The following is a 27,671-nucleotide window of genomic DNA, read 5'->3' as shown; positions in this document are numbered from 1 at the left end:
CAAGTGACAACATCAGTTCAGTTCAGCCTCTCAGTCGTGTCTGACTCTTTGCGACCCCATGAATTGCAGCATGTCAGGCCTCCCTGTCCATCACCAACTCCCGGAGTTCACTCAGACTCATGTCCATCGAGTCAGTGGTGTCATCCAGCCATCTCATCCTTGGTTGTCCCCTTCTCCTCCTGCCCCCAATCCTTCCCAGCATGAGTCTTTTCCAATGAGTCAACTCTTTGCATGAGGTGGCCAAAGTACTGGAGTTTCAGCTTCAGCATCATTCCCTCAAAAGAAATCCCAGGGCTGATCTCCTTCAGAATGGACTGGTTGGATCTCCTTGCAGTCCAAGGGACTCTCAAGAGTCTTCTCCAACACCACAGGTCAAAAGCATCAATTCTTCAGCGCTCAGCTTTCTTCACAGTCCAACTCTCACATCCATACATGACCACAGGAAAAATCATAGCCTTGACTAGATGGACCTTTGTTGGCAAAGTAATGTCTCTGCTTTTCAATATGCTATCTAGGTTGGTCATAACTTTCCTTCCAAGGAGTAAGCCTCTTTTAATTTCATGGCTGCAATCACCATCTGCAGTGATTTTGGAGCCCCCCAAAATAAAGTCTGACACTGTTTCCACTGTTTCCCCATCTATTTGCCATGAAGTAATGGGACCGGATGCCATGATCTTCGTTTTCTGAATGTTGAGCTTTAAGCTAACTTTTTCACTTTCCTCTTTCACTTTCATCAAGAGGCTTTTTAGTCCTCTTCACTTTCTGCCATAAGGGTGGTGTCATCTACATATCTCAGGTTATTGATATTTCTCCCGGCAATCCTGATTCCAGCTTGTGTTTCTTTCAGTCCAGCGTTTCTCATGATGTACTCTGCATAGGAGTTAAATAAGCAGGATGACAATATACAGCCTTGACGGACTCCTTTTCCTATTTGGAACCAGTCTGTTGTTCCATGTCCAGTTCTAACTGTTTGTCAGGTGGTCTGGTATTCCCATCTCTTTCAGAATTTTCCACAGTTGATTGTGATCCACACAGTCAAAGGCTTTGGGATTGTCAATCAAGCAGAAATAGATGTTTTTCTGGAACTCTCTTGCTTTTTCCATGATCCAGTGGATGTTGGCAATTTGAACTCTGGTTCCTCTGCCTTTTGTAAAACCAGCTTGAACATCTGGAAGTTCATGGTTCACATATTGCTGAAGCCTGGCTTGGAGAATTTTGAGCATTACTTACTAGCGTGTGAAATGAGTGCAATTGTGTGGTAGATTGAGCATTCTTTGGCATTGCCTTTCTTTGGGATTGGAATGAAAACTGACCTTTTCCAGTCCTGTGGCCACTGCTGAGTTTTCCAAATTGCTGGCGTATTGAGTGCAGCACTTTCACAGCATCATCTCTTAGGATTCAAAATAGCTCAACTGGAATTCCATCACCTCCACTATTTTTGTTCATAGTGATGCTTTCTAAGGCCCACTTGACTTCACTTTCCAGGATGTCTAGCTCTAGGTGAGTGATCACACCATCGTGATTATCTGGGTCATGAAGATCTTTTTTGTACAGTTCTTCCGTGTATTCTTGCCACCTCTTTTAATATCTTCTGCTTCTGTTAGGTCCATATCATTTCTGTCCTTTATCGAGCCCATCTTTGCAAGAAATGTTCCCTTGGTGCCTCTAATTTTCTTGAAGAGATCTCTAGTCTTTCCCATTTTGTTGTTTTCCTCTATTTCTTTGCATTGATTGCTGAAGAAGGCTTTCTTATCTCTTCTTGCTATTCTTTGGAACTCTGCATTCAGATGTTTATACCTTTCCTTTTCTCCTTTGCTTTTCGCTTCTCTTCTTTTCACAGCTATTTGTAAGGCCTCCTCAGACAGCCATTTTGCTTTTTTGCATTTCTTTTCCATGGGGATGGTATTGATCCCTGTCTCCTGTACAATGTCACAAACCTCAGTCCATAATTCATTAGGCACTCTATCTATCAGATCTAGTACCTTAAATCTATTTCTCACTTCCACTGTATAATCATAAGGGATTTGATTTAGGTCATACCTGAATGGTCTAATGGTTTCCCCTACTTTCTTCAATTTAAGTCTGAATTTGGCAATAAGGAGTTCATGATCTGAGCCACAGTCAGCTCCCAGTCTTGTTTTTGTTGACTGTATAGAGCTTCTCCATCTTTGGCTGCAAAGAATATAATCAATCTGATTTCAGTGTTGACCATCTGGTGATGTCCATGTGTAGAGTCTTCTCTTGTGTTGTTGGAAGAGGGTGTTTGCTATGACCAGTGCATTTTCTTGGCAAAACTTTATTACTCTTTGCCTTGCTTCATTCCATATTCCAAGGGCAAATTTGCCTGTTACTCCAGGTGTTTCTTGACTTCCTACTTTTGCATTCCAGTCCCCTAGAATGAAAAGGACATCTTTTTTGGATGTTAGTTCTAAAAGGTCTTGTAGGTCTTTATAGAACCGTTCTGCTTCTTGAGCATTACTGGTTGGGGCATAGACTTGGATAACTGTGATACTGAATGGTTTGCCTTGGAAACGAACAGAGATCATTCTGTTGTTTTTGAGACTGCATCCAAGTACTGCATTTCGGACTCTTCTGTTGACCATGATGGCTACTCCATTTCTTCTAAGGGATTCCTGCCCACAGTAGTAGATATAATGGTCATCTGAGTTAAATTCACCCGTTCCAGTCCATTTTAGTTTGCTGATTCCTAGAATGTCAACATTCACTCTTGCCATCTCCTGTTTGACCACTTCCAATTTGCCTTGATTCATGGACCTGACATTCCAGGTTCCTATGCAATATTGCTCTTTACAGCATCGGACCTTGCTTCTATCACCAGTCACATCCACAAATGGAGATTGTTTTTGCTTTGGCTCCATCCCTTCATTCTTTCTGGAGTTATTTCTTTACTGATCTCCAGTAGCATATTTGGCACTACTGACCTGGGGAGTTCCTCTTTCAGTATCCTTCATTTTGCCTTTTCATGCTGTTCATGGGGTTCTCAAGGCAAGAATACTGAAGTGGTTTGCCATTCCCTTCTCCAGTGGACCACATTGTGTCAGACCTCTCCACCATGCCCGCCTGTCTTGGGTGGCCCCACAGGGCATGGCTTAGTTTCACTGAGTTAGACAAGGCTGTGGTCCTCATGTGATTAGATTGACTAGTTTTCTGTGATTATGGTTTCAGTGTGTCTGCCCTCTTGCAACACCTACCATCTTAATTGGGTTTCTCTTACTTTGGACATGGGGTATCTCTTCACGGCTGCTCCAGCAAAGAGCAGCCGCTGCTCCTTACCTTGGACGAGGGGTATCTCCTCACCGCTGCCCCTCTCGACCTTGAACGTGGAATAGCTTCTCTAGGCCCTCTGGCGCTCGTGCAGCCACCACTCCTTGGACGTGGGGTCGCTCCTCCTGGCCGCCGCCCCTCAGGCGCGGGGCCCTCCCGACTTCTGCCCCTGACCTCGGACGTGGGGTAGCTCCTCTCGGCTGCACGCTGCACGTTGTCACAGCCGAGGTAGTAGATCGAATCTCTAAGTCTTGGTGACTGAGTTCCTAATTGCTCTACTGCCATCTCACCAGTGCAAGCTGTGACTTCTTAATTAGACTCTAAGATCTTTAAGGTCAAGGGGCCATCTGCTCTCGTGTCACTCACACCACCCCATCATTCAGCATTTGACTGAGCACATGCTGTACACATTTCTTGAGTTGACTGTTTTCGGTTCTATTCTCTTATCCTTTCTAGAGTTTGCTTGTGCATGTATATGCCTATCAGTCAGGGAAATGCTTATGTGGAAGAAAGCTGGATCATTGTAAAATATATATACATAAACAGACTATCCTGGATAGACTCAGCAAGGGACCGTGCGTCGTCACTAGTAACCGTGCCCCGCCCCTATTGAAGATTTTGCCCTTATAATTACTTTAGTAGTGTCAGAGACTCAGAATGGACCCAGCCTCCACGTGTGCCTTATCGTCTGGCTTTTGCTTTGATGGTGCCATGGAGTCGAGAAAGGAGCCAGCCTCCAGAAGCGTGGACAAAATGCACTATGGCCCCAGGGAGTGTAATTATCAGCTTGCTGAGAGCCTGGCTCTTTGAGCTTGTGATCTTGGATTTGTTTAATCTCTGTGAGGTTCAGGTTACCCGTCCATAAAACAGGAATAACTGTGCTTATCGCATCTGCCTAACCTGGTGCTGTGAGGACAGCATGAGTGATAGAAGTGAAGACTTTTTCATAAATATTAATATTCATGTAAGATTATATTATTATCATCATTATATTTGGCAAGGCTTAGGGGGCACTGGGAATATTCTTCTGCCTCTAAATTTCTCATTGGTTTGTCACTCTATATGATTCCTGACATTCAAGAATAATTCCTGGGGACCTCCCTGGTGGCTTAGTAGTTAAGAATCCAACTTCCGATATAGGGGATAAGGGTTTGATCCATGGTGGGGGAACTAAGATCCCACAGGCTGCAGGGCAACTAAGCCCACTCACCACACAGAAAGATTCCATGTGCTGCAAGGAAGATTCGACAGAGCTAAATAAATTTTTTTAGTGGTCCAGCTGGGCTCAGATCTCTGACTGTCCATTTTTCACCACACATCTTTGCCACATCCTAAGCCCCAGGGAATGGTGATCTCTGTATCATGGAAGCAGAAGAAATGGACCCACAGCTGTCTTGGGATCATAACTGTTTGAGTGGGACAGGATCAAAGCAAACATTTTCTTTTCAGAGTTGGAGGCTGTGAGGTGAAAAGGCCCACGAGCCGAACCTCTCTAACTTCCACTCTGTCCTTGGTTTCTTGTAGGCCTTGCTGCTGTTGGTGGTTCTAGGGTGGTTCTTTGTCCCCATTTACATCAAGGCAGGGGTGAGTATCCTCAGGTGTTCTCTGCTGCACATGCCAGGCATTCGTTTATTCCCTCACTTTTTCTGCTCAGCTTTGAAACCTGAGTAACATTATTCGTCCCAGAATCTCTGAGTTTATGTTTACATAAGACCACTAACTACTGGACTTCCCTGGTGGTCCAGTGGTAAAGAATCTGCCTGCCAGTGCAGGAGACATGGGTTTGATCCCTGGTCCAGGAAGATCCCACAAGTCGCTGGACAACTCAGCCTGTGTGCTACACTACTGAGCTCACACGCCGCCCACAAAACTACTGAAACCAGCTCCTAGAGCCTGTGCTCTGAGACAAGAAAAAGCCACTGCAATAAGAAGTCCACGCACCACCAACAAGGAGCAGGCCCCATTTGCTGCAACTAGAGAAAGCCCGCAAGCAGCAACAGATACCTAGCACAGCCAAAAAATAATGCAAATCATAAAAGAATTTTGAAAAATTAGAAAAAGACCATGAAGCACTGCAGGACTGCTCTTAAAAATGGCTGCAGTCACCTATCCTCTTGCTGATCACTGTTGTGGAGATTCCATTTTTCCGACATTCTTACCAATACATAATATTTTCCTTTATTCTAATTTTTGTTATTCTGATGTTTGGAAGGTAGCTTTTTTTAAAATGAGGGGTAGGAAGTACCATCAGAGAAGGCAATGGCACTCCACTCCAGTACTCTTGCCTGGAAAATCCCATGGATGGAGGAGCATGGTAGGCTGCAGTCCATGGGGTCGCTAAGAGTTGGACACGACCGAGCGACTTCACTTTCACTTTTCACTTTCATGCATTGGAGAAGGAAATGGCCACCCACTCCAGTGTTCTTGCCTGGAGAATCCCAGGGACGGAGGAGCCTGGTGGGCTTTCGTCTATGGGGTCTCACAGAGTCGGACACAACTGACGCGACTTAGCAGCAGCAGCAGCAGGAAGTACCGTGCTCTGGTGGCTCCCCTTCAACTTGGGTGTTGCCAACCAACTGGGGCACTGCTGTGCCTCTTGGAGCCTAACTGCCATACTTACTCCTTCTGCAGCTGAGGGGTGCTGTGTCCTGGGATAATTCCTGGGATGGGGCTCCAGGGAACCAAGCTTTACTGTCTACTGCCTCTGCATGTCGCTGTACAGTCCTTTGCTCATCCTGAGTCCCTTCCCATTTCAGGCTTGAGCAGGCTCTGCTCTCTTTGGTGCAAGGATCCAGAGCACATAACTCATGCATGTGTTCTTAGACATGGCTCACCATCCTTGAGGTGGTTCTGCACAGTTTCTGAGCCCCAAGAGTTCTCCTTCTTGCTTTTGCTAATATTATCTAAATGCTTATTTAAGATTCTTTTATATTGGAGGAGATGAAACCATGAGCTTGTTCTGCTATGAGGAAACCAGAAAAATGTACCCTTTAAGCTGATCACATAGCTGATCTAATATTTCAATGATGATAACGTCAGCTTTTTGTCTACATAGGATTTAATGTAACTCTTCTGTTCAATAAAGATAGTCATGTGAATGTACATACAGAAGTATATTAGCAATTTATTCAATTATCTGTTTATGTTGTAACCGTACTTGCAGTCGATCATTCATGTTGTTTTTGCTAGACTGCAACATCATCAGTGAAAATAATAAATATCACCTCTTGAGCGTCACCATTCATTTGGTGTCGTGGTAGGCATTTTACACCTACTTCCATATTAAAGCCCCACATTACAGGTGAGAAAACAGAGGTTCAGAGAGATTGTCCTTTGCCAAAGGTCACAATCTGGGAACAGACCCCCAAGAATGCTTGAGTCCAAGGCCCATGTTCATCCTAGACTCACAGTTTCCCCAGGGGCTGTGACTTCTCACTCACGTCTCCCCACTTTGGGGGTGTTACCCCCTCGAGGGTGACTGCCACACGCAGTTACTGCTCCACAGAGGCTTAATCCGTGTTGGGTCATCTGAACGTGTGGGGCCCTGAAGATGAATCCCTGCTGGTGTCTGTCTCTGCAGGTGACGACTATGCCGGAATACCTGAGGAAGCGGTTTGGTGGGAAGCGGCTCCAGGTCTACCTCTCCATCCTCTCCCTGTTCATCTGTGTGGCTCTGAGGATCTCAGTGAGTTCAGTGCCCTCCTGGCATTGCAGCTTCATGAGGGACAAGAGTGCTAAGATCAGAGAACTTTATGGGTCAGGCCACATATGGATGTTTTAAAACTACTTGGGGTCTCTCTGAACATGTTAATCACTCAGTTGTGTCTGACTCTTTGTGACCCCATGGACCATAGCCCAGCAGGCTCCTCTGTCCATGGAATTCTCCAGGCAAGAATTCTGCAGTGGGTAGCAATTCCCTTCTCCAGCGGATCTTCCCAACCCAAGGATCAAACCCAGGTCTCCTGCACTGCAGGCAGATTCTTTACAATCTGAGCCACCAGGGGGTCTCTCTACCAAGAGTTTATGCCAAAAAAAAAAAAAAAAAAGGAGCTTCAGAAACCCTGCATTCATAGAGTAAAAGAATTCTGAGTCACAAGAGCCTCCAGAGTATAAACCCATCCTTTCATTAAGACTATGAAAAAAATAGTGGATGTACAGAAGGAGCAGAAAGTCTCATTCAAGTAGCACAGCAATTCAGTAGCAGAAATACGGACTCTCTAGCTCCCACCTCCCCCTGTACAATAACCTTTTCATTCTCATTGTCAAGGCCACTCTAGGTTTACATTTTCCTTTTCAGCTTGACTATCTAACGTGAAGACCAGAAGGGAAAGTGTTTTGTATTATTAAACTGACTATGCTTAACCCTATTTTATCTGAGATACCTGTATGAAATGAATGTCCCAAACAAGTGTTAAAGAATTCTAAAGGTTTTTTTTTTTTAAGTTAAGTCTCTTGAAGATAATTATTGAGGAAAGAAGAAATTTGAAGATTCAGCAGTACATGTAGAAACCAAAGAAAAATCTCCTCATGTATCAGTGACTAAGGACATAATCTCGTGCAAGTTTATAGTCCAGGCAGTTCACTAGAGCAGAAGTTCACTCTGCTTATTGATCCTCTGTTGAGCCAAATAATGATTGGAAGTAAACCAGCTGCTTAGATTAGATGGCCCGAGCCTTCCTAATGCAACGTGAGCATTTCCCAGTACTTATTGTAAATTGCTGGGCTCCATGTTAGGGGAACAAGATTCCTGTAAACTAGCAGTTCACCACGTCGTTAAGGGCATTAGAATTTTACACGTGAAATAGCACTTTATGACATTATATGCAAATATAGTAAACTAAGAGCTGGACTAGAGTGTGTGGATAAGTACAGGAAATACACCGCAGGCCAGGAAAGAGGATGGCAGTCAGTGCTGGGTGGAATCGGAGGTCGTCCTCACTGGTGAGGGCTGGGAGCGCTCAAGTCCCAGGACAGGGAGGTGAGGAAAGCCCAGGGGAGGCAGAGGAGCCTGCAGGTGTCCGGGGCTTCATGCTTACATGCTCCTCTGGTGGGAGCTGGTGATCTCCGTTCTCTTCTGGCTCTGACATCTAGAGCTTAATGATGCTAGAGTATGAACAAAGTGCTGGAGCAGAATGACAGGTACCAAAGGGAGCCCCCAAGGGAGGCAGCCTCCTGAGGTGGTTGGTTCCTGCTGGTGGGGAGTGGGTGGAAGGCTGGGGAACTGAATGGAGCAGCACAGAGGCGCAGAGCATGTGTGTGACTGTGCACGGTCTGGCATGGCCAGCTGGGAAGAGCCTGTAGCAGGAGTCCATCCTTACCTACAAGGTTATGTCTTAAGTGGTATCAATAATCCTAGACACGACATTTTGTGTACTATCATACAGTGATAACAGCTTCTGTCCTGGTTACTTATTAAACAGATCAACAACTTTCACAGTCTTCCCCTGCCCCAAGTTTTAAAAAGATCATATTGTTCACTGGTTCTCAACCTCCAGTAATGTGTAGGGTCCAAGAGTGTTCAGTTATGTCTGACTCTTTTGTGCCTCCATGGACTGTAGCCCACCAGGCTCCTCTGTCCCTGGGATTCTCCAGGCAAGAATATTGGAGTGGGTGACCATGCCCTTTTCCAGGGGACCTTCCCAGCCCGGGGATAGAACTGCCATCTCTTATGTCTCCTGCATTGGCAGGCAGAGTCTTTTCTTCTAGCACTACCTGGTAAGCCCCAAAGGATGGTATGGTCTCACTAGGGTTGTTGGTAGGTGGCAAGCAGAGAGAAAAGAAAGGCTTTTCCTGACTGGGAATTGAACCTGGGCCGAGGCTGGGAGAGCACTGAATCCTAACCACTAGGCCACCAGGGAGCATCCAATATTCGTGGGAAGGCATCTGTGAAGAGCTGAGCGACCCACGGCATGTTTCCTTTCCACCCTGTCTGTTCTCTCTTTAGTCAGACATATTTTCTGGAGCCATATTCATCACCCTGGCCTTGGGATTGGACCTATACCTGGCGATCTTCATCCTCTTGGCTCTCACTGCTATTTACACAATCACTGGTGAGCCCATGCTATTTTTTGCTGACCTCACCCCAAAGCTGCCATTAGCATTGTCACTCCCAGGTAAGGATACCCTTTTATTTCCATTGTGAGATTCACGCACGGGTGGAGAAACATAACCAGAGCAAAGAAAACAGAATCTTCCGTATGAGGTGTGAGCACCTGATGACGTGGTAAATGGGATGGGAAAATGGTAATTTGGCTCAGCTCTGTGTCTGGTATGCAGATCGGCATTTGGAATCCAGCGTAACATACACACGGGAGGTCTGGATGAAATAGTGGCTCAGACCCGAGACTGGCGACACGAAGGCAGGGCCCAAGTGAATACACGCCAGGGCACAGTGATGGGACCATGAGCCACAGAATCAGGAAAGGAAAGCTGGAGCAGGGGGTTGGCTGGTGGGGGAAGGTGTGGTAAATAGTTCAAGCAGACTTTCATGAGCCAGATACACCAGTGCTGTCCCTCATGCACACTAACATGAAAATCAAACTACACCAGCTCAGTTGGTAAAACAAAGAAAAAGTATAGCTGGAACAATAAAGACAGTCCTGAAGCCATTTTTCTACAACAAGTACACGTCTCAGAATAAGTAACAGATAAGGGCATAAATCTCCTATTTTCAATATCCATCTTGGTTCCCTCCCATAAAGGGAGTATCTCATTAACTGAGATTCTATGAGCCCAGAGCTGAAAAGGAAGTTTTTGTTGTTCGAACAACACTGCAGCAAAACACAGCTCATCAAATGTATCTGGTTCTCGACTAATGAAACAATAATACATTCCAACAGGAGAGCAAAAATGGCCTTGCCCAGTTTTTTGAGAGCAAGTGTAATTGTGCTAAATGGAGCAAACTGAGGGATCAGTGAGGGAAAATCTGTGGTATTAAAACTTTGCCTTTATCTCTATTTAATATTCAAAAATTCACACAAAGGTGGAAATCCACTCTAACTCAGAGAAACTGAGTCAAGGCAAGGGAGACAAGAGGACCAATGAGAGGCATAACTACTAAGGGGACAAAGACTCTGAGAGGGGCTTGTGGTCCATCCAGGAGCATTTGATATGTTTTTTGCTGAGTTATTTCTAGAGTTTGGGTAGAGGAGAACACAGAGGTGACAGCAGATAGATGAAGACGCATGAGTAAAATGTCCTGATTCCTTTCTTTCTCTTCACAGGGGGCTTGGCCTCAGTTATTTACACAGACACCCTCCAAACGGCTATCATGCTGATAGGTTCTTTTATTCTCATGGGGTTCGGTAAGTGATAATGGTATGAGCACTGCCCTGGGGTCAGAAATCCTGGGACTTGGTTCTGTTCAGTCTGACTGCTCTTGACCGCTGCCTTCTTTCTATTTGGTCACATTTTCCAATCATTCGTATAATTCTGCGAACTTCTTTCTTTCGCGTACTCCTTAGGCAGAAAGGAGTGTCTGTGAACTTCTTCCTTACTGTACCATCTCAGCATGAAGAAGTAAAGGAGAACTTTGTCTCTTTCGGGGCTCCCTGGTAGCTCAGACGGTAGAGTCTGCCTGCAGTGAGGGAGACCTGGGTTCGATCCCTGGGTGGGGAAGATCCCCTGGAGAAGGAAATGGCAACCCATTGCAATATTCTTGCCTGGAAAATCCCATGGACGGAGGAGCCTAGCAGGTTACAGTCCATGGGGTCGCAAAGAGTCGGACATGACTGAGTGACTTCACTTTCACTTTTCACTTTTACCTCCTTTGAAAAACTATTGCTTAGATAAATTATTTTGTTTAATCTTAATATCTTTGTGTTCAAAATGGACAAAATTAGTACCATTGAACTGACATTTTATGAAAATATTGGTGCATTGGATCCAATGCACAGAAACCTTTCATTTACATAAAATCCTCATTCAATGAAGGATTAAATATTAGGAAAATTTGAGGTAACTGAATATTAACTTAATTATGACTGATGGGAATTATTAAAGTATATGCCTTACTCTATTATTATATAAGTAACAAATATAGTTTGTATTTTCCTTTATGACTCTCATGTATTAGTACCATCAGTTATTCATTCTTTTAAGTCATGCCAGATCACTATTGATGAATCTGATTTACAGCTTGCTAATATTTGGCATCTTTTTTTATAGTTTTTGTTTTTGTTTGCATAGAAAATCCATGCATAAAGTAAAAAGGATATAGGGTGAAAACAAGTGCCTTTTCATCCCTCCCTTGTCCAGCACTCACCCTGCTCCAACACCCACTCAAGTTGCACCAGACGCTACATTCCTGAACACGCAGGCACCTAATCAGAGCTCAAAGATATGAGGCGAAAGCTGACGGAACCACAGAGACAACAAATTCATAATGACGACTGATGATTTTGTCAGAACACGGTTGCCATTAACCACACATGGCTATTTAAACTTAAGCTAATTACGAAGTCAGCTCCTCACTTGCTTAGCCGTACTTCAAGCAGTCTATATATGGCAATGTCCTGCACTTGGTTGCTCAGTCATGTCCAGCTCTTTGTGACCCCGTGGACTGTAGCCCACCAAGCTCCTCTGTCCGTGGGATTTTTCAGGCAAAAATACTGGAGGGGGTTGCCGGTTTCCTCCTCCAGGGGATCTTCCTGACCCAGGGATCGCACCCACATCTCCTGTGTCTCCTGCATTGCAGGTTCTTTACCCACTGAGCCATTAGGGAAGCCCCAATATGTGGCCAGTAGTTACCACATTGGACAGCACAGATATGTAACAATTCCATCACTGTAGGAAGTTCTATTGCACAACGCTACTCCTGAAGCAACTGCTACTACCAATCCCTTGTGGACTTGCTACTTAGCCAGAATTTCTGGTATTCTCGTTCAGGCTCCTTTGGTTTCTGGCCTCAATGGTGTACACCCTGGCATCAGCTTCTCTAAGACTCACTTATCCTATCTTTATGGGTAGACTCTCACCTCCTAGGTCCTCCATGTATTTTTGCTACAAACCATATTTCCCTTATCAGAACAATTTCTTTGTATTGTCTGCATCTTCCATTAGGTTGAGTTTCTGCCTTGCACATTCATTTTGCACATAATCCCACCACAGTATTTGGTGCACACAAACGTGTTAGTGCTAAGTTAAATAATAAATAAAGAAGTTAACTGTCACACTCAACTCTACAAATGTAGAATTGTAATATCTACCACTCTAAAATTTACTCTGATGAATTTTGTGTCATCTGAACCTTTATAAGTTGTCCCAAATGTCTGGGCTTATCTTTCTAAGGTTTCCATCCATTGTGGTTCTTTCCTATACCTGACAAGCTTTTCCAGACCCTCCCAGTGGGGTCAGTTTCCTATTTCCCCTCACCACACATAGTCTGATTGGAGGTGTTTGAGTACCTCCATGACAAAGGAGTGGTTATGAACACTTTAGATATCTAAGATTTGACAGAAATTTCATGTTATCCAATTCCTTTTCAGCTTTTGCTGAAGTCGGAGGCTATGAGGCTTTTACAGAGAAGTACATGAATGCCATCCCAACCATAGTAGAGGGGGACAAGCTGACAATCAAATTCAAGTGTTACACACCTCAGGGAGACTCCTTCCATATTTTTCGAGATGCTGTCACTGGGGATATTCCATGGCCAGGAACAATATTTGGAATGACCGTTGTAGCTGCGTGGTATTGGTGTACAGATCAGGTAAACTCTGTGTGTGTGTGTGTGTGAGATACAGGAATATGTTTATGTTATTCTTTTTTTACTCATAGAAAAACATCTAGTTTCTATTTCATACACACACATACATCATTTAAAGAGCCAAACACTTCTATTAATACGACGCTTGTTATGAAAAATGAAAAAAAAAAAAGGACTCTTTCCTGGTGCCTCAGATGGTAAAGAGTCTGCCTGCAAAGCAGGAGACCCGGGTTCGATCCTTAGGTCAGAAAGAACTCCTGGAGAAGGGCATGACAACCCACTCCAGTATCCTTGCTTGGAGAATGCCATGGACAGAGGAGTCTGGCAGGCCATGGGGTCACAAAGAATCGGACATGACTAATACTGTTATGAAAAATAGCTGTCTGGTGTCCAACTTTCTACCTATTTCTTGTCTCCCAAAGGCAAACAATTTCAGCTCCCTCAGTTAAGTATTTTGGTATGTATTTTTATTCTCTAAATCCTATACTCACTGTATAGTTTGTGAACAACTGGCATGGATATTACCTTAGAGTTCATTTGAAATGAATGCTTTTAGATGCTACCCAGACCCAGTGAATCAGAATTTTCTCATAAACCTGATTCCCGGGAGATTCAAATAAATCCTTGTATTGCTCCCTCTTAGTTTTCCAGTTTTAGAGTTTTCTATTGGCTTCCCATAAAGAGAAATGAGAGTTAAGCTTTTTCAGTTTTCCACTCTCAATCCCCTATAGGCACACCTCCTGTTCATTCATCTTCCTAATAGATCCAGTTCACAATTTTGGTGAGATGTGCCTTCAATGCAGCAATTTTTGTGACTACATAAATGTAACTCACTACCGAGCTACATAATATTCTCTGATTGATTTTTCTTTTCCCTAAAATGAATAACTCTAAATACTTTTGTTTTAAATTTTCTTGGTGATTATTACTCATTCAATAACAAACCCTCAGCAAATTGCCTAAATCTCCTCTCAATTCTTGCAAGCACATCAAGTATTCTGTGAGCTCCTCGTTTCCTCTTAGAGCCTTTCATCTCTCACCAACTCTTGGGTTGTCCACTGAATCTGGTGCTCCCCCTAACTCAGAACTCCCTTCACCACCATATTTGACATGCCCTTTGCTTCATTCTTGGCTTGTATTTCCTATTTCCAATATTCTACATCATCATCTTTCTTTGTTTCATCCTACTTTTTGAGGCAATGAGTTATCCAGTTAGTTGCTGAGAAAGAAGGGAGATACATTTGCTGTGAATCTGCATGTTTCAAAATATCTTCACTCCAACTCTTAGGAAATTGATCTCTGGCTATGTGCACATTTGTAGGTTGAATAATCTTCCCAGAGTCATAGATGCATTGTATTTTGACTTCCACCATCACAGGTGAGAAGCCTGAAGTTATTCTTGATCTTTTGGGTATGACTCTGCTGGGGAAAAAATTGAAGGCAGAAGTAGAAGAGGGTGATAGAGTATGAGATGGTTGGATGGCATCACCGATTCAATGGACATGAACTTGGGCAAACTCCAGGAGTTAGTGAGGGACAGTCCATGGGGTCACAAAGAGTCAGACATGAATGAGTGACTGAACAACTGGTTTTTCTCTCTGGAAACTTGCCTTTCCTTTGGCCTCAATATTTTGAAATTTCACCACAATGTACTATTGTGTGTGGATTTATTTTTATCCGTTACGACAGGCCGCTGTGAACTTCTTTGATCAGGTAACTGATGTCTTGAATAATCTGGGGAGATTCTTTCTTTGCTGCCTTCCATTCTGTTTTCTTGTATCTGGAACTCTACTTTTGGATGCTGGTCCTCAGCTGGTTCTCTAGTGTTTTTACTTCTTCTCTCCATCGTCCGTCTCTTGGTCTTTTGCTCTACTTAATAGGAGACTTTCTTAATTTTATCCTCCAGTTTTTCTGCCTTTGTATTTAAAGCTTCTAAGATCTTATTTTTTTTTTGTTTTCTGCGTGCTCCTTTTTATAGCAAATGAGTTTGTTTTTATTTTGGTGGGTTTTTTTTTTTTTTTGAAGTTTTCTTCTTCCTAAATAGTCTCTGTCAACTTAAACTTACAATTTCACAATTTTAACTCACTTTAAATCAATGGCCATACATGATGTTAGTGTCAGTTCTCTTTTTCTCTGTATAGTAAACTGATTTCCTCAACATATCTATCAAAGAATGCATCCTTACACCACTGATTTGTGGAACCATCTTTATTACTTATATTTTGCCTCTGACTGACTGACTTACTTCCTATAAGTGACCTTACATTCTTCTTAGATGTATGGGCTGAACCTGCTTGTCTGCTGACAGGGGTTCTCTCCTCACCTGTAATGTGTGTTGCCCCTCCAACCATCAGCTTCTAGGCCTTTGTCCAAAAATATCTCCTGCTCCCTCAGCACTAAATAACACCGCCACTGTCCCTAACAGATCTGTCTCCCCAAAGACAATTAATCAGAAAAAGACATCTTTGTTTTACAACATTCCTTGAGAAGAAAGAGTGACATCAAAATGTTATTGTGGTTAGAAGTTCTGCTTTGCTAGGAAATTTATTAGCCAAGAAATTGTATAACTTAAGTAGGAATTATGAAATTATATACATTCATTTTCCCAGGACCATCATATTTGATTCATAACTCAATGTGGTCTGAAGAAATCTAGAGATATCTCAGAATTCTATTCTGATGGCTGCCTGACTCTGGTGCTTCTGTGTCAATAAGCTTGCTTTCCCTTTGGGATAATTGCCTAACAATAGTAGAGAGAAACTAATGAGTATGTGACTTATTTAGTCGCATACTTAGTAAAATATCAAAGACTTGCCAGGTGACACAGTGGTAAACCGTCTGCCTGCCAGTGCAGGAGACAGTTTGCATCCCTATGTCAGGAAGATCCCCTGGAGTAGGAAATGGCAAACTGTTCCAGTATTCTTGCCTGGAAAATTCTGCCTGGTGGGCTACAGTCCATGAGGTCATGAAGAGTCAGACATGGCTGAGGGGCTGAGCACATGCACACACTCATATCAAAGGCACAACTTGTGGCAAAAATCAATAGTGACAGCTTTGTCCCTGGAAGAGCACATGGCCTTTGTTGCAATACAGCCTGGGAGCTGTAAACATGTTTTAATAGTAGTGATAAGCAGCAGCAGCAGCAGGTATTGATAGCAGCAGGTAACAAGAGTCTTACAAACATACCAAATATTCAGAATGCCCGACAAGAGATATCCCTATTTAGAGATGAAAAAAAACTGAGACTCACAGAAGTCAAATACTCATGTAAGAGGAGCAAGGATTCAACTTCCAACTTTACTCTGAAGCCCATTATTTTCCACTACCAGGACTTTCTTTTTCACTGTAACATTAATTCTGAAGAGAGGCACTCCCCTTCATTGAAGTTACCCTCCGGTTTTCTCAGCTACATCACGTTTCCCTGGCAGGTCATTGTGCAGCGCTACCTGTCAGGCAAGAACATGTCACACGTGAAGGCCGCCTGCATCATGTGTGGGTACCTGAAGCTGCTGCCCATGTTCCTCATGGTGATGCCAGGGATGATCAGCCGCATCCTGTTCACAGGTGAGTCTTGAATCCATAGATCCTTTTTTTTTTTTTTATTACATGTGAATTCTTAGTAGTTTCAAGATAGATAAAAACTTTGATAAACTAGAAAACCCATTACGTATGACAGTAAAAGCAGAATCCCAAGTGGAGAGAACAGCCTGTGCAGAGCAGGAAGCAGGAAATGCTGGTACACTTGACATTCTGTTCTCTTATTTCTTTTGTACTGTGCGCCTGTCTCCTTGGAGACATCTGAGCTTGCGAGCCTGCTTTCATGAGTGGCTTGGATTTAAGCTAGTCTAGAGGATAATGCAGGAGGATGAGATAAACTGGAAAAATGTGAGCTGAGTGAGCTGTGATGGTTGAGTCTAAGACATCTTTGACTGAGAAAGTCTTCAAGATTCACTGTCACTTCTTGGTTCTTCCAAGATGGTTGGAGACTGGACTGGGCTTTGGAATTGGGTTGTATGGGTACTTTAACTTCTGAGCCAGCTGCAAGTAGCTACTAATGTTGAAAATCTTCCTTCAAAAATCAACTCTTCCTTTATTACAAAGAGTACAGGAAATATATTCAGCTAAGCAAGGCCTCTGGTTCTAGTGGGGCAATCCATCAGATAACACTGAATCCACAACATATTTTCTCAACTGGGCATCAGTTTATTTAGCTAAAATCTTGTTACAAAGAAAATCACCTTTTTCCCCCAAAAATGATCCATTTTATTGTAAATAGCTCCTTTAGGTATTCCTTGTGCTTCAATTCCCACTCTCCCTTATTTTTTTGTCTTAAATTTTTTAAATGATGTTTATTTCAAGACTACTATTTCCTTGGGGGTGTGGTGTCACATTAAAATTATTCCCCTACAAAGCAAGTTAGAATGTTTCTTTGTTCTTCTTGCTGCAACATTGTAGTGTTGTTGAAAATATCCAACAAGTAAAGAATGGTCAAAGAAATTACTATAGCCCTCTTCATAGAAAATTGTGCACAAGGGACTGAAGACTATCTCAAAAGTCAGGAAAATGCTGAAGCTATTATGTTAAATGTAAAAAGCAGATTACAAAATATTACCTCAACAAATACCATAGCAATACAAAAAATATATATATATTATATAGGAAAAGGATTAGAGAAGGCTATTGAAAAAAACACAAGAAGTTAAAGTGCTAAGGTATTAGCATTCTGGGTGGGGTTTTTTTAAATCAAGTTTTGCTGTCTGTCGTCACTGTTTAAGGGAAAAAAAAAGATACCGTGCAAACGCCACACTGAAGTAAGATATCATCCCACATGGGGCAGGCACTCCAACAACCAGCACAGGTGATGCTTCTTCTTAGACATAGGTGGTAAAACACCGGGCTAAGTGGTCAGACAAGGCTAACTTCCTGGGTGTTGTGGTGGGGGTGGGGTGCCGGGGGTGGGAGTAGGGGTGCAGTTGGTTTTGTCTCGAGTTCTGTGCTCCTCAGAGGAGTTGCACTCTTGCAGCTTTCTTGGAGGATGGAGCAGCTCCCTCTGTTTGCTGTTCTGCTCTCACCCAGCCACGTCCCAAAGAAGAGCCTGCCCCTTAGGTCAGTGCACAGGGAGCTATAGGCATGAGACACTTAGGAGGTCGTATTCTGGGCAAAAAGGGAGCAGGTTCAGAGTGTGGAGTTCAAAGTTGAATCTCTAATTTCCATGCATGGAAATTCCTCTCACCCATGATGTTACAAGTTGTCTCTGTGTCCAATGGTTGTAGATCTTACCTGTTTGGCCCCACTCACTGAACCCACTTTTCTGAATCTGCCCCCACTCAGAGAAGGTGGCCTGTGTTGTACCTTCGGAATGTGTGAAGCACTGTGGAGTTAAAGTCGGCTGCTCCAACTATGCTTACCCAGTGCTGGTGATGGAACTGATGCCCAATGGTAAGAAAACATCCATGCTCAGATGACTGGATGGAGAAAATGTGAAGCTCGGTAGAGACGGATGGATGGATGAACTAGAGAGAGAGAGAGAGAGAGGGAGAGAGGTGTTGATAAGTGAGCACTATTCAGCTGTAGGGCTTCCCCAACAGATCAGTGGTAAAGAATCTGCCTGCAGTGTGGAAGACATGAGTTTGCCCTGGGTCGGGAAGATCCCATGAAGGAGGAAATGGCAACCCACTCCAGTTCTTCCCTGGAGAATCCCGTAGACAGAGGAGCCTGGCAGACTACAGTCCATAGGATCAAAAAGAGTCAGACACCTCTGAGCAATTAAGCATGCATACATGCATTCAGCCTTAAAAGAAAGAAGGAAATCCTGCCACTTACACCAACATAGATGAAGCTGGAGGACATTATGCTGAGTGAAACAAGTCAAGCACCTGAAGACAAATACTGCATGACATCACTTACATGTGGAATCTAAAGAAATCAAACTCCAAGAAGCAGAGTAGAGGGTGATCGTCAGCGGCTAGGGTGGAGAGGGGCAGTCATCGGACGATGTTGATCAAAGGGTATAAACTTTCTGTTATAAGATGAATAAGTTGTAGAGACCTAATGTATATATATTAACTATATATATATACACATATATATGTATATATATTAACTATAGTTAATAATAATATATTACTAATACTTACTTAAAACTAAGAGAATAGATCTCAAGTATAATCACCACAAAACCAGAATATGGTAACCATGTGAGTGATGGATATGTTAATTAGCCTGACTGTGGTAACCATTTCATATCACGTTGTACACCTTAATACTACAATTGATATCTATCAATCATACCTTGATAAGTCTTTGTGCTGGGACTGCCTCAGAGGCCAGGTCTGTAGATGGGCCATGAGAAAGGGTTATAGCATAATCCTTAATCATTCTTATTTCCATTAATTCCGTTGTTTTCATCGAACCTCTCTTGAACACCTTCCATAGGCTACCAGCCCTGTTCTTGGCCTGGGGAATACAGAAATGAACCAGATATAATTTCTTATTAGAAGAATCCTTACTCCTCTGAATTCAAAACTATCAAGGCAATCAGGGGCATTTAAAAGATTGATTTATCAATAAAAGAGTTTCATAGCAATAAACTTATAAGTTCAGAGGACTAGAGGTTAAATATTCATTCTGCTTTCTTTACAGCAGTGGTACCCAAATAATATACCTCAATCTATTTAATTTGCAACTGTTTATTGAGTGCCTACTATGTGCCGGACATTGCCTTGTGCTCAGAAAATATCAGTGAAGTTGGCACAAAATGCCCTATTAATATTCACATTCCAGTTTGGTGAGATAACAAACCACACATTATGTGAAATAAGGAAGCTATTAGGATACTGGATGGTGAGCAGGGTAAGGGGCTTAGCCGTGCCCAGGTGATCCTGTGCCTTAGGCTCATCGAAGGTTCGCTGACACTTTTGTGACCTTTCTCCTCCCGGACCCACATGAGCATTGTCAAGAGGAAGGGAGCATGACCCGCAGGTGACCCCATCCACCCTCTTTCACACTTTGGGAAGCCTACATGGCATCACTAATAAGCAGAGGGAACTGAAGGATGAAGTTGCCACAATTTTTCAAAACCCTGCTTTGCCCACCAAAAATGTCTTCAAGAGAACCTCCCACTAGGCTTTTCCCTCTCCAGTTCCCGAACCTTCAGGAAGCCAAGAATTCCTCCGCAAAGAAAGGTGGCAGAACCCGGTTTCCTCTCTTTCAAATGGCCTCTAAGTTTATATTTACAACCAAAATTCTATGCTGGACTATTCTCAAGTCACCAGGAAATGTGCAGGAAGTGCCATATGGTGATCCGTGTCGACAGGCACGCCAGTCAGTGAACGTGCCAGGGGACACTTCATCTTTGAACAACTCTCTGGTTTGGCAAGGCCCTCGGAGACCATGGTGTTCAGTGCCTAACCAGTGACTGCACCCTCTCCTGGCCCCAGGACTGCGAGGCCTGATGCTGTCAGTCATGCTGGCCTCTCTCATGAGCTCCCTGACCTCCATCTTCAACAGTGCCAGCGCCCTCTTCACCATTGATCTGTACACCAAGATCCGGAAGAGAGCATCTGAGAAAGAGCTCCTCATAGCTGGACGGTGAGACACTCCTGGTTTCTGTCTAAAATTTCTCTGCAAAAAAGCAGACATAGGGACTTCCCTGGTGGTCTAGTGGCTAAGACTTTGCACTCCTGATGCAGGGGGCCTGGGTTCGATCCCTGGTTGGGGAACTAAGACTGGGTACAACCAAATAAATAAGTATTTTTAAAAAGAAAGAAAAAAAAGGCAGATAAATGAACTAGAACCTCCGCAACTTTGGGTTCAGGAAACTAACCATAGCATTCTAGAGTAGGAGGAAGAGAACTTCACGCTCAGTCGCTAAGCTGTGTCCGACTCCTTTGAGACCCCATGGACTGTAGCCCTCCAGGCTCCTCCGTCCATGGGATTTCCCTGGCAAGAATGCTGGAGTGGGTTGCCACTTCCTCCTCCAGATGATCTTTCTGACCCAGGGATCTAACCCTTGTCTGCTGTGTCTCCTGCATTGGCAGACAGATTTGGAAGAGACATGAGAGGACATTTAATTCAACTTCATCTTTCTAGCTACAAAATTGGGGGGCCGTATTTTAAGTGAAATAGTTGCTTTGTCCAGACTTTCAAACGCCTCTGTTTCTTATTTCTTCCTCTCCTCACACCATCTCCCAACCACATCATCATGATACTCCTTCCATGTTTCCCTGGGGGTGTAAACTTCCCACTTACTCTGATAGACTAAATGCATTGTCTCTAGAAGTTTCCTTGTGTATCTAAACCATCCACACACTACTACAGAGGAGTTTATCAACTACATTCATTAACAAATGAGGTATTAAGAGAAACTGACCACCTATCTAAACAATTATACGTTACTGAATACAGTTACAACTGCTTTAGTAAATTAAGCGCCTGAGGGGAAAATCCCAAGGGCTCACTTAGTTCAGATCTTGACTCTGAACAAAGGACAGAAAGAAAAATAAGACACCTGTGCTTTTGTGGTGGGGACAGTGTTGGACTAGAATTCAGCAGGTCCCAAGAGGCAGTGGTCACACTAAGAGGTATGTAGTCTTAGGCATCATTCTACATTAAGTCTCAATGATCAACTAATGAGCTTTTCTTTTTCTCTCTCTTATTAAATGTCTACTACATCTCAGAATACAAATATGAAAAAAGGACATATATAACACAGGCTGTTTCCTGCCTTGTGGGATTTATGCCCTTGTGAGAAAGATAAACAATAAATGTATTTTATACCTGGCTTCCCAGGTGGCTCAGTGGTAAAGAATCCACCTGCCAATGAAGGAGACGCAAGGGGACATGAGTTCGACCCCTGGGTTGGGAAGATCCCCTGGAGGAGGAAGTAGAAACCACCCCAGTATTCTTGCCTGGGAAGCCTCATGGACAGAGGAGCCTGATGGGCTACAGTTCTTGAGGATGCAAAGAGTCAGACATGACTCAGTGTGTGCGTGTGTGTGTGCGCACACACACACACACACACTCACACACATTCTATACCTGATAACAAAAGATGTTAGGTAGAAAAGCAAAACAGGATTAAAGATGGTGGCTACTGAAGACAGGTGCTCATGGAGTCTTCCCTTGAGGGTGTAACGTTTGAGCACAACCCTGAAGGAGGTAGAGGAGTGAGTCCCATGGCTCAGTGTGGACAGAACAGCAAGTGCTGTGTGCTTTCAAGAGTCATGTGTCACATGTGTGAGGACCACAGGGGTGAGGCTGGCACATGAGGGGCAGCTGGGAGGGAGAGAGGAAACACAGTCAGAGAGTAAAGGGAGGTAAGGGCACACAGGGCCATTCAAGCCATAACAAGACTTTGGATTTCATCCCACGTATGTTAGAAGTCAATCAAAGATAAGAGCCAGAGAGGTGTATGATTTGCTTTCCAATGAAGCTAACAACTAGGATAGTGGGTGTTACCTGTTGAATTTATACTGTGTTCTAGGCACCATGCTCAGACTTGCCATGGTTTATCACATTTAGTTATTGCAAAGTTGCAGAGGTTTTATAAAGATTAAATGAGACACTTGTGCCTCCATCTCCTGTCCAGATACTTGCCCCTCTCCTCTCTCAATCTTCAGGTCTCTATTCCAGGTGAGCACAGAGTAGTGATAACCTTTTACAGAAAGTCCAGTAAACTATGCTTGTTTGTTTACTTATACAACAAGCATAACTGGAGTTTAGAAGAGTGAATCAGTCATGATCCCTGGACCCCAGGAGCCTCTAGTAGGTTTTTACTGTTTATCAATATTTTAACCGATTTTTTCTACCTGTCAAAGTACTCAAGTAGTAAAACGCACAAATTAGCATTTCTGGCCACTTCAGTCAGCATATCTGTTTTAATTCCCACCTATACAAACTGGCTTAGTTTCTCTCAAGCTAGGATAAAAGGCCACCATGGGAGTCTGCTTTCTTTATCATGCAAATAATTGCTTCTTAATAGAAATAGTGTGTTGTAGTTTCAATTGATATATTGCATAAACCACCTTACAGATTAGTCAATTGCTGACATTTGAGTATTTAATCTCATTGTTGAAGATATTATGACTAATTATAGATAAGCAATTGCTTTATTAGAATTTTACTAACAGATAATCACTAGGCACAATGTGGCTCCATCTGAGGTCAAGGAGCTTGATTTTATATGGAAAAACAATGAATGGCCTCAGAATGAATTCAAAACATAATGCAAGTACCAATAAGGCTTTTGTTTAATATTGAAATCATCCTATTTTCTTCCCAGGTTATTTATCATTCTCTTAATTGCCATCAGCATCGTGTGGGTCCCTTTAGTACAGGTTGCTCAAAATGGACAACTGTTCCATTACATAGAATCTATTTCTAGCTACCTTGGGCCTCCAATTGCAGCTGTCTTCCTGCTTGCCATCTTCTGTAAAAGAGTCAATGAACAGGTAAGTGAAGATCGGGAAACTTCTCCCCTGCTGGAGTGAGAAAAAGGTATTTCACTCACTGGTAGAAAAATGCATTCTTTCCATCCTATTTATACAATTCAAGGCCCCTCTCAATTTCAACTGTGGTCAGCTACAATTCCTAATTCTAACTAGAATATATAGAAACATAGTGCACACTCGAGTACAGTCTTTATATTTCTTACAAAATAGTATCTACATCCTCGTCACAGAGCTGAGGAACACAAGGTCTGGAATAAGACCACCAGGGTCCAATCCTGGCTCTACCACTGAATATCACTATGATCTTAATCAGACCATTCGACTCTGTAAAATTAAGACAATCACAGTGCCTACCTTAAAAGATTGATGTAAGAAATTTTAAAATATGTTTAAAACATGAAGTACTTAGAAAAAAATCTACTACATTCATAAAGATTCAAAAAATGTTCATATTATGATGTATATAATTGATTATTATGGGCCTTGAACATTTAATTGCTTCTTTGTTCCCAGATATTAGCCTTATTATAATAATTTTCAGATGAGGAACAGATACAGAGAGATTAATATGTATGTTCTTTCCATATGTTACTTAACATTAGTAAGTGGGATCTTGAGATACAGACTAAGGTCTTCCTCCATCTAAAGCTCACAGTCTGTTTTTTTTTTTAAAGCTTAATCCCTACGTAATACTGTTTTTCCTAAACATAACATCTTGACTGGGCTTCCCTGGTGGCTCAGTGGAAAAGAATCCACCTGCAATGCAGGAGATGTGGTTTCAATCTCTGGGTTGGAAAGATCCCCTGGAGAAGAAAATGGCAATCCACTCCAGTATTCTTGAGAATACTGGGATTCTTGAGAAATCCCATGGACAGAGGATCCTGGCGAGCTATAGTCTGTGGGGTTGCAAAAGGGTCAGACACAACTTAGCAACTAAACAACAACAACCAATTCTTGGTCAGGGGAACAGGGATACCATGTTTCTACTCCCACCAAATTCACAGATAAAAATAAATGCTTTTAATTGTCACAAGTTTAATAAAGTTGTCAAACTATCTAATATCAATTCTTTAAATTGTGTAACGTAAGGCATAGTTATGTTTATTCGCCAAAATGTCACAAGTTTTAACATATATATATATTTATAAAGTCAAACACAAAGAAAACTTCAGTTTGTGTCAGGGTAGGCAGTAATGTCCTGGAGTTGGAGAACCAACAGTGGAATGATCTTTCAGAGCCACAGAGAGCAACAGCCCACTGGGAATACAGGTATTTTCATTTTTCCCCTGCTTTGACAACCTTGTGGTCAAGGTTAGCCATTTGCCGGTCCTTAGTGGAGAAAACAGACAGGATGAAAATTATGACTTTCTTGAATGAGCATGTTGTCTTTTCTAAACATACAACTTCTACTCTTGTTTCTTTCTCAGGGAGCCTTCTGGGGTCTAATTGTTGGCTTTGTGATTGGCCTCATCCGTATGATCACGGAGTTTGTCTATGGAACGGGGAGTTGTTTGGCCGCCAGCAACTGCCCCCGAGTCATCTGTGGAGTACACTATCTGTACTTTGCCCTCATTCTCTTTTTTGTTTCCATACTGATCATCCTGGGAATTTCCCTGTTAACAAAACCCATTCCTGATGTACATGTGAGTAATAGATATGCTCATTTTCAAAGGATTCTTTGCCTTTCAAAGCTTCAACTCATGTGTGAGTCCCATACAATGGGACCTGGAAATAGGGGTTTTAAACATATTACTGATGATTTAATAACTACCAGAAAACAGAAATATTATTAAAACCATAAATAACTTTATTTTAAAAAACGCAGAAATAATTTTAAATGATAGATGTTTTGTGGATGAGAGTGGTAGAAGATGTCTTCTTTGTTGTCTGTACTTTCCCGGGCTGTTTGATTTTTTTGCACTGTACAATAAACAAATGTATCATCGCATTATTGTAAACACTTGCTATCACTAATATGTTTGTCTCTGGTCTCTGGTTAGCTGTATCGCCTGTGCTGGGCTCTTCAGAACAGTACAGAGGAACGAATTGATTTAGATATAGAAGAGGAAAGGCATGAAGAAGCCAATGATCGTGTTGACAGTGGTAATACCTGGTTTACATTTGGTTTTCACATAGAAACTCTATGTAACTGTCTTTGTTTTTTTCTTTTCTTTTTTTTTTTTTTTAATGCCATAAAATTCAGCTTTGGAAAAACCTCGTAGGTTTATGGCAGACTTAGACTTTAAAATCTTACCTTCCCAACAGCCAAGACAATTTGCTACATGTGAAGTCCATCCCTACATCCACTTGTCCATCAGTCTGTCTGTCCATCCATCCACCATCTATCCATGTGTGCCAGGGATTCCTGTAACATTTAGCAGCTATAATCATCCTTTACAATCACCTGTACTACATTGACAGGATTTGTATTTCCCGTGTTCTGTGATCATTTATTTCTTCATTTCAGATAATCCTGAGGAAACTCGTGGATGTCTCAGGAAGGCTTATGACTTGTTCTGCGGTTTGCAGAGGAAGGGCCCCAAACTGAGCAAAGAGGAGGAAGCAGCCCAGAAGAAGAAGCTGACAGACACGTCTGAGAAGCCCTTATGGAGGACAGTAGTGAACATCAACGCCATCATCCTCCTGGCAGTGGCAGTCTTTGTCCATGGCTATTTTGCCTGAACTCTGTCTGAGCTACTGGAATATTTATTAAGCAAAGGATAATTTTATTGATTTTTCACTTGTATAACTTTTTTGTGTTGCAAAGGCAGATAAGCCTTGAATGAGATGACCATACACCTGGATTTTAGCTTTTGTTGTTCCTTTGTGTCAATAAAGAGAAAGAAAGAGTTGATAGTTTAGAAAGTCAGTGAGTTGACTCAAGATGTACATAAATTGGAAGCATTGGGTCTAAATTTTTTTATAGCTCAACAGGCAGATTGCCCTAACTTACATTCACTTTCTGCAATTTCCAGAGGTTTCCACTTAGAAGGAATGCCTCTCCCGACTCTGCCTCACATAATAACCTCTTCATATATCAAAGTTAACTTCTGTCTTCCCCTCATTGCTCTCAAGGATTTCGAAAATAGAAATATTTCCTAATAATTAAGAGGAGATGAGTTGAAAATACCAGCTGTGAATAGATTTGTGAATTTATTATTAGCTTATATCTCAAATAAAGCCACCCCCTATTAAATGTTAGCATATCAAGCCATTGATTTTTAGACTTCTTTTTTATTTTAATTTGGCCATGCCTTGTGGCTATAGGATCTTAGTTCCTCAACCAGGGATTAAACTTGGGCCCTGGCTGTGAAAGCACCGAGTCCCAGCCACTGAACCACTAGAGAACTTGCATGATTTTTAGACTACTTTTTAAAATAGTTTGAGTCTATTTTTATCGATTTTTAGGCTACTTTTTAAAAATAGTTCACATAATTCATCTATTTACAATTAAGTGTATTTTAGACTAGTCAGAGTTGTGCAATAATTACCAAATCTAATTTTCTATATTAACAGTAATTCTTTACTTGCTTTGTTACTGGAATATGTCTTTCTCTGTATTTGTTTTGACACTGTGTGTTGTTCCGTGACTGACTTTTCAGCATAAAATTTATCTTGGAGCTCTTCACCTATTAGTACATATAGGTATCCCTCATTCTTTTCAGTAGCACATTATTCCATAAAGTCATTTACCATAATTTGACCATTTTTCTACTGAGAAACATTCACATTTGTTTCAATTACTTGGTATTATCTATAGTATTTGACTAATGCGTGCATGCTAAGTCACTTCAGTTGTGTTCAACTCTTTATGACCCCAGGGACTGTAGCTTTCCAGGCTCCTTTGTCCATGGAATTTTTCAGGCAAGAATATTGGAGTGGGTTGGCATTTCCTCCTCCAGGGTGTCTTTCCCCCTTGGTAACCATAAGATTGTATTCTACATCTGTTTCTGTTTTGTAAATAAGTTCATTTGTACCATTTTTTAAGATTCCACGTATAAGCAATATCACATGATATTCGTTCCTTTCTGGCTTGCTGCTGCTGCTGCTAAGTCGCTTCAGTTGTGTCCGACTCTGTGCGACCGCATAGACGGCAGCCCACCAGGCTCCCCCGTCCCTGGGATTCTCCAGGCAAGAACACTGGAGTGGGTTGCCATTTCCTTCTCCAATGCATGAAAGTGAAACGTGAAAGTGAAGTTGCTCAGTTGTGTCCGACTCTTCTCGACCCCATG

General features: G+C 42.4%; 1 protein-coding gene and 1 non-coding gene across 2 annotated transcripts in view; both read left to right on the top strand.

Annotated features, from left to right (window-relative positions):
* The window catches only part of LOC120871278 (solute carrier family 5 member 4), a 28,814-nt gene extending 2,693 nt beyond the window's left edge, over window positions 1–26,121 (top strand). The window contains exons 4-15 of the mRNA XM_040251157.1: window positions 4,810–4,869; window positions 6,866–6,970; window positions 9,230–9,335; window positions 10,509–10,589; window positions 12,771–12,991; window positions 16,417–16,552; window positions 18,320–18,427; window positions 20,428–20,578; window positions 23,271–23,439; window positions 24,867–25,082; window positions 25,440–25,542; window positions 25,907–26,121. Coding sequence (XP_040107091.1) covers window positions 4,810–4,869; window positions 6,866–6,970; window positions 9,230–9,335; window positions 10,509–10,589; window positions 12,771–12,991; window positions 16,417–16,552; window positions 18,320–18,427; window positions 20,428–20,578; window positions 23,271–23,439; window positions 24,867–25,082; window positions 25,440–25,542; window positions 25,907–26,121 — 1,671 coding nt within the window. The remainder of the gene's footprint in view (window positions 1–4,809; window positions 4,870–6,865; window positions 6,971–9,229; window positions 9,336–10,508; window positions 10,590–12,770; window positions 12,992–16,416; window positions 16,553–18,319; window positions 18,428–20,427; window positions 20,579–23,270; window positions 23,440–24,866; window positions 25,083–25,439; window positions 25,543–25,906) is intronic.
* Window positions 20,637–20,709, top strand: TRNAR-CCU. The gene has a single exon. It is a non-coding gene; the product is annotated as a tRNA-Arg (tRNA).
* Window positions 26,122–27,671: the final 1,550 nt, after the last annotated feature.

Source organism: Oryx dammah, unplaced genomic scaffold, assembly GCF_014754425.2.
Source record: "Oryx dammah isolate SB20612 unplaced genomic scaffold, SCBI_Odam_1.1 HiC_scaffold_12, whole genome shotgun sequence".
NCBI lineage: Eukaryota > Metazoa > Chordata > Mammalia > Artiodactyla > Bovidae > Oryx > Oryx dammah.
Note: the sequence above shows the minus strand (reverse complement) of the source record. Positions and strands in the feature narration are given on the sequence as shown.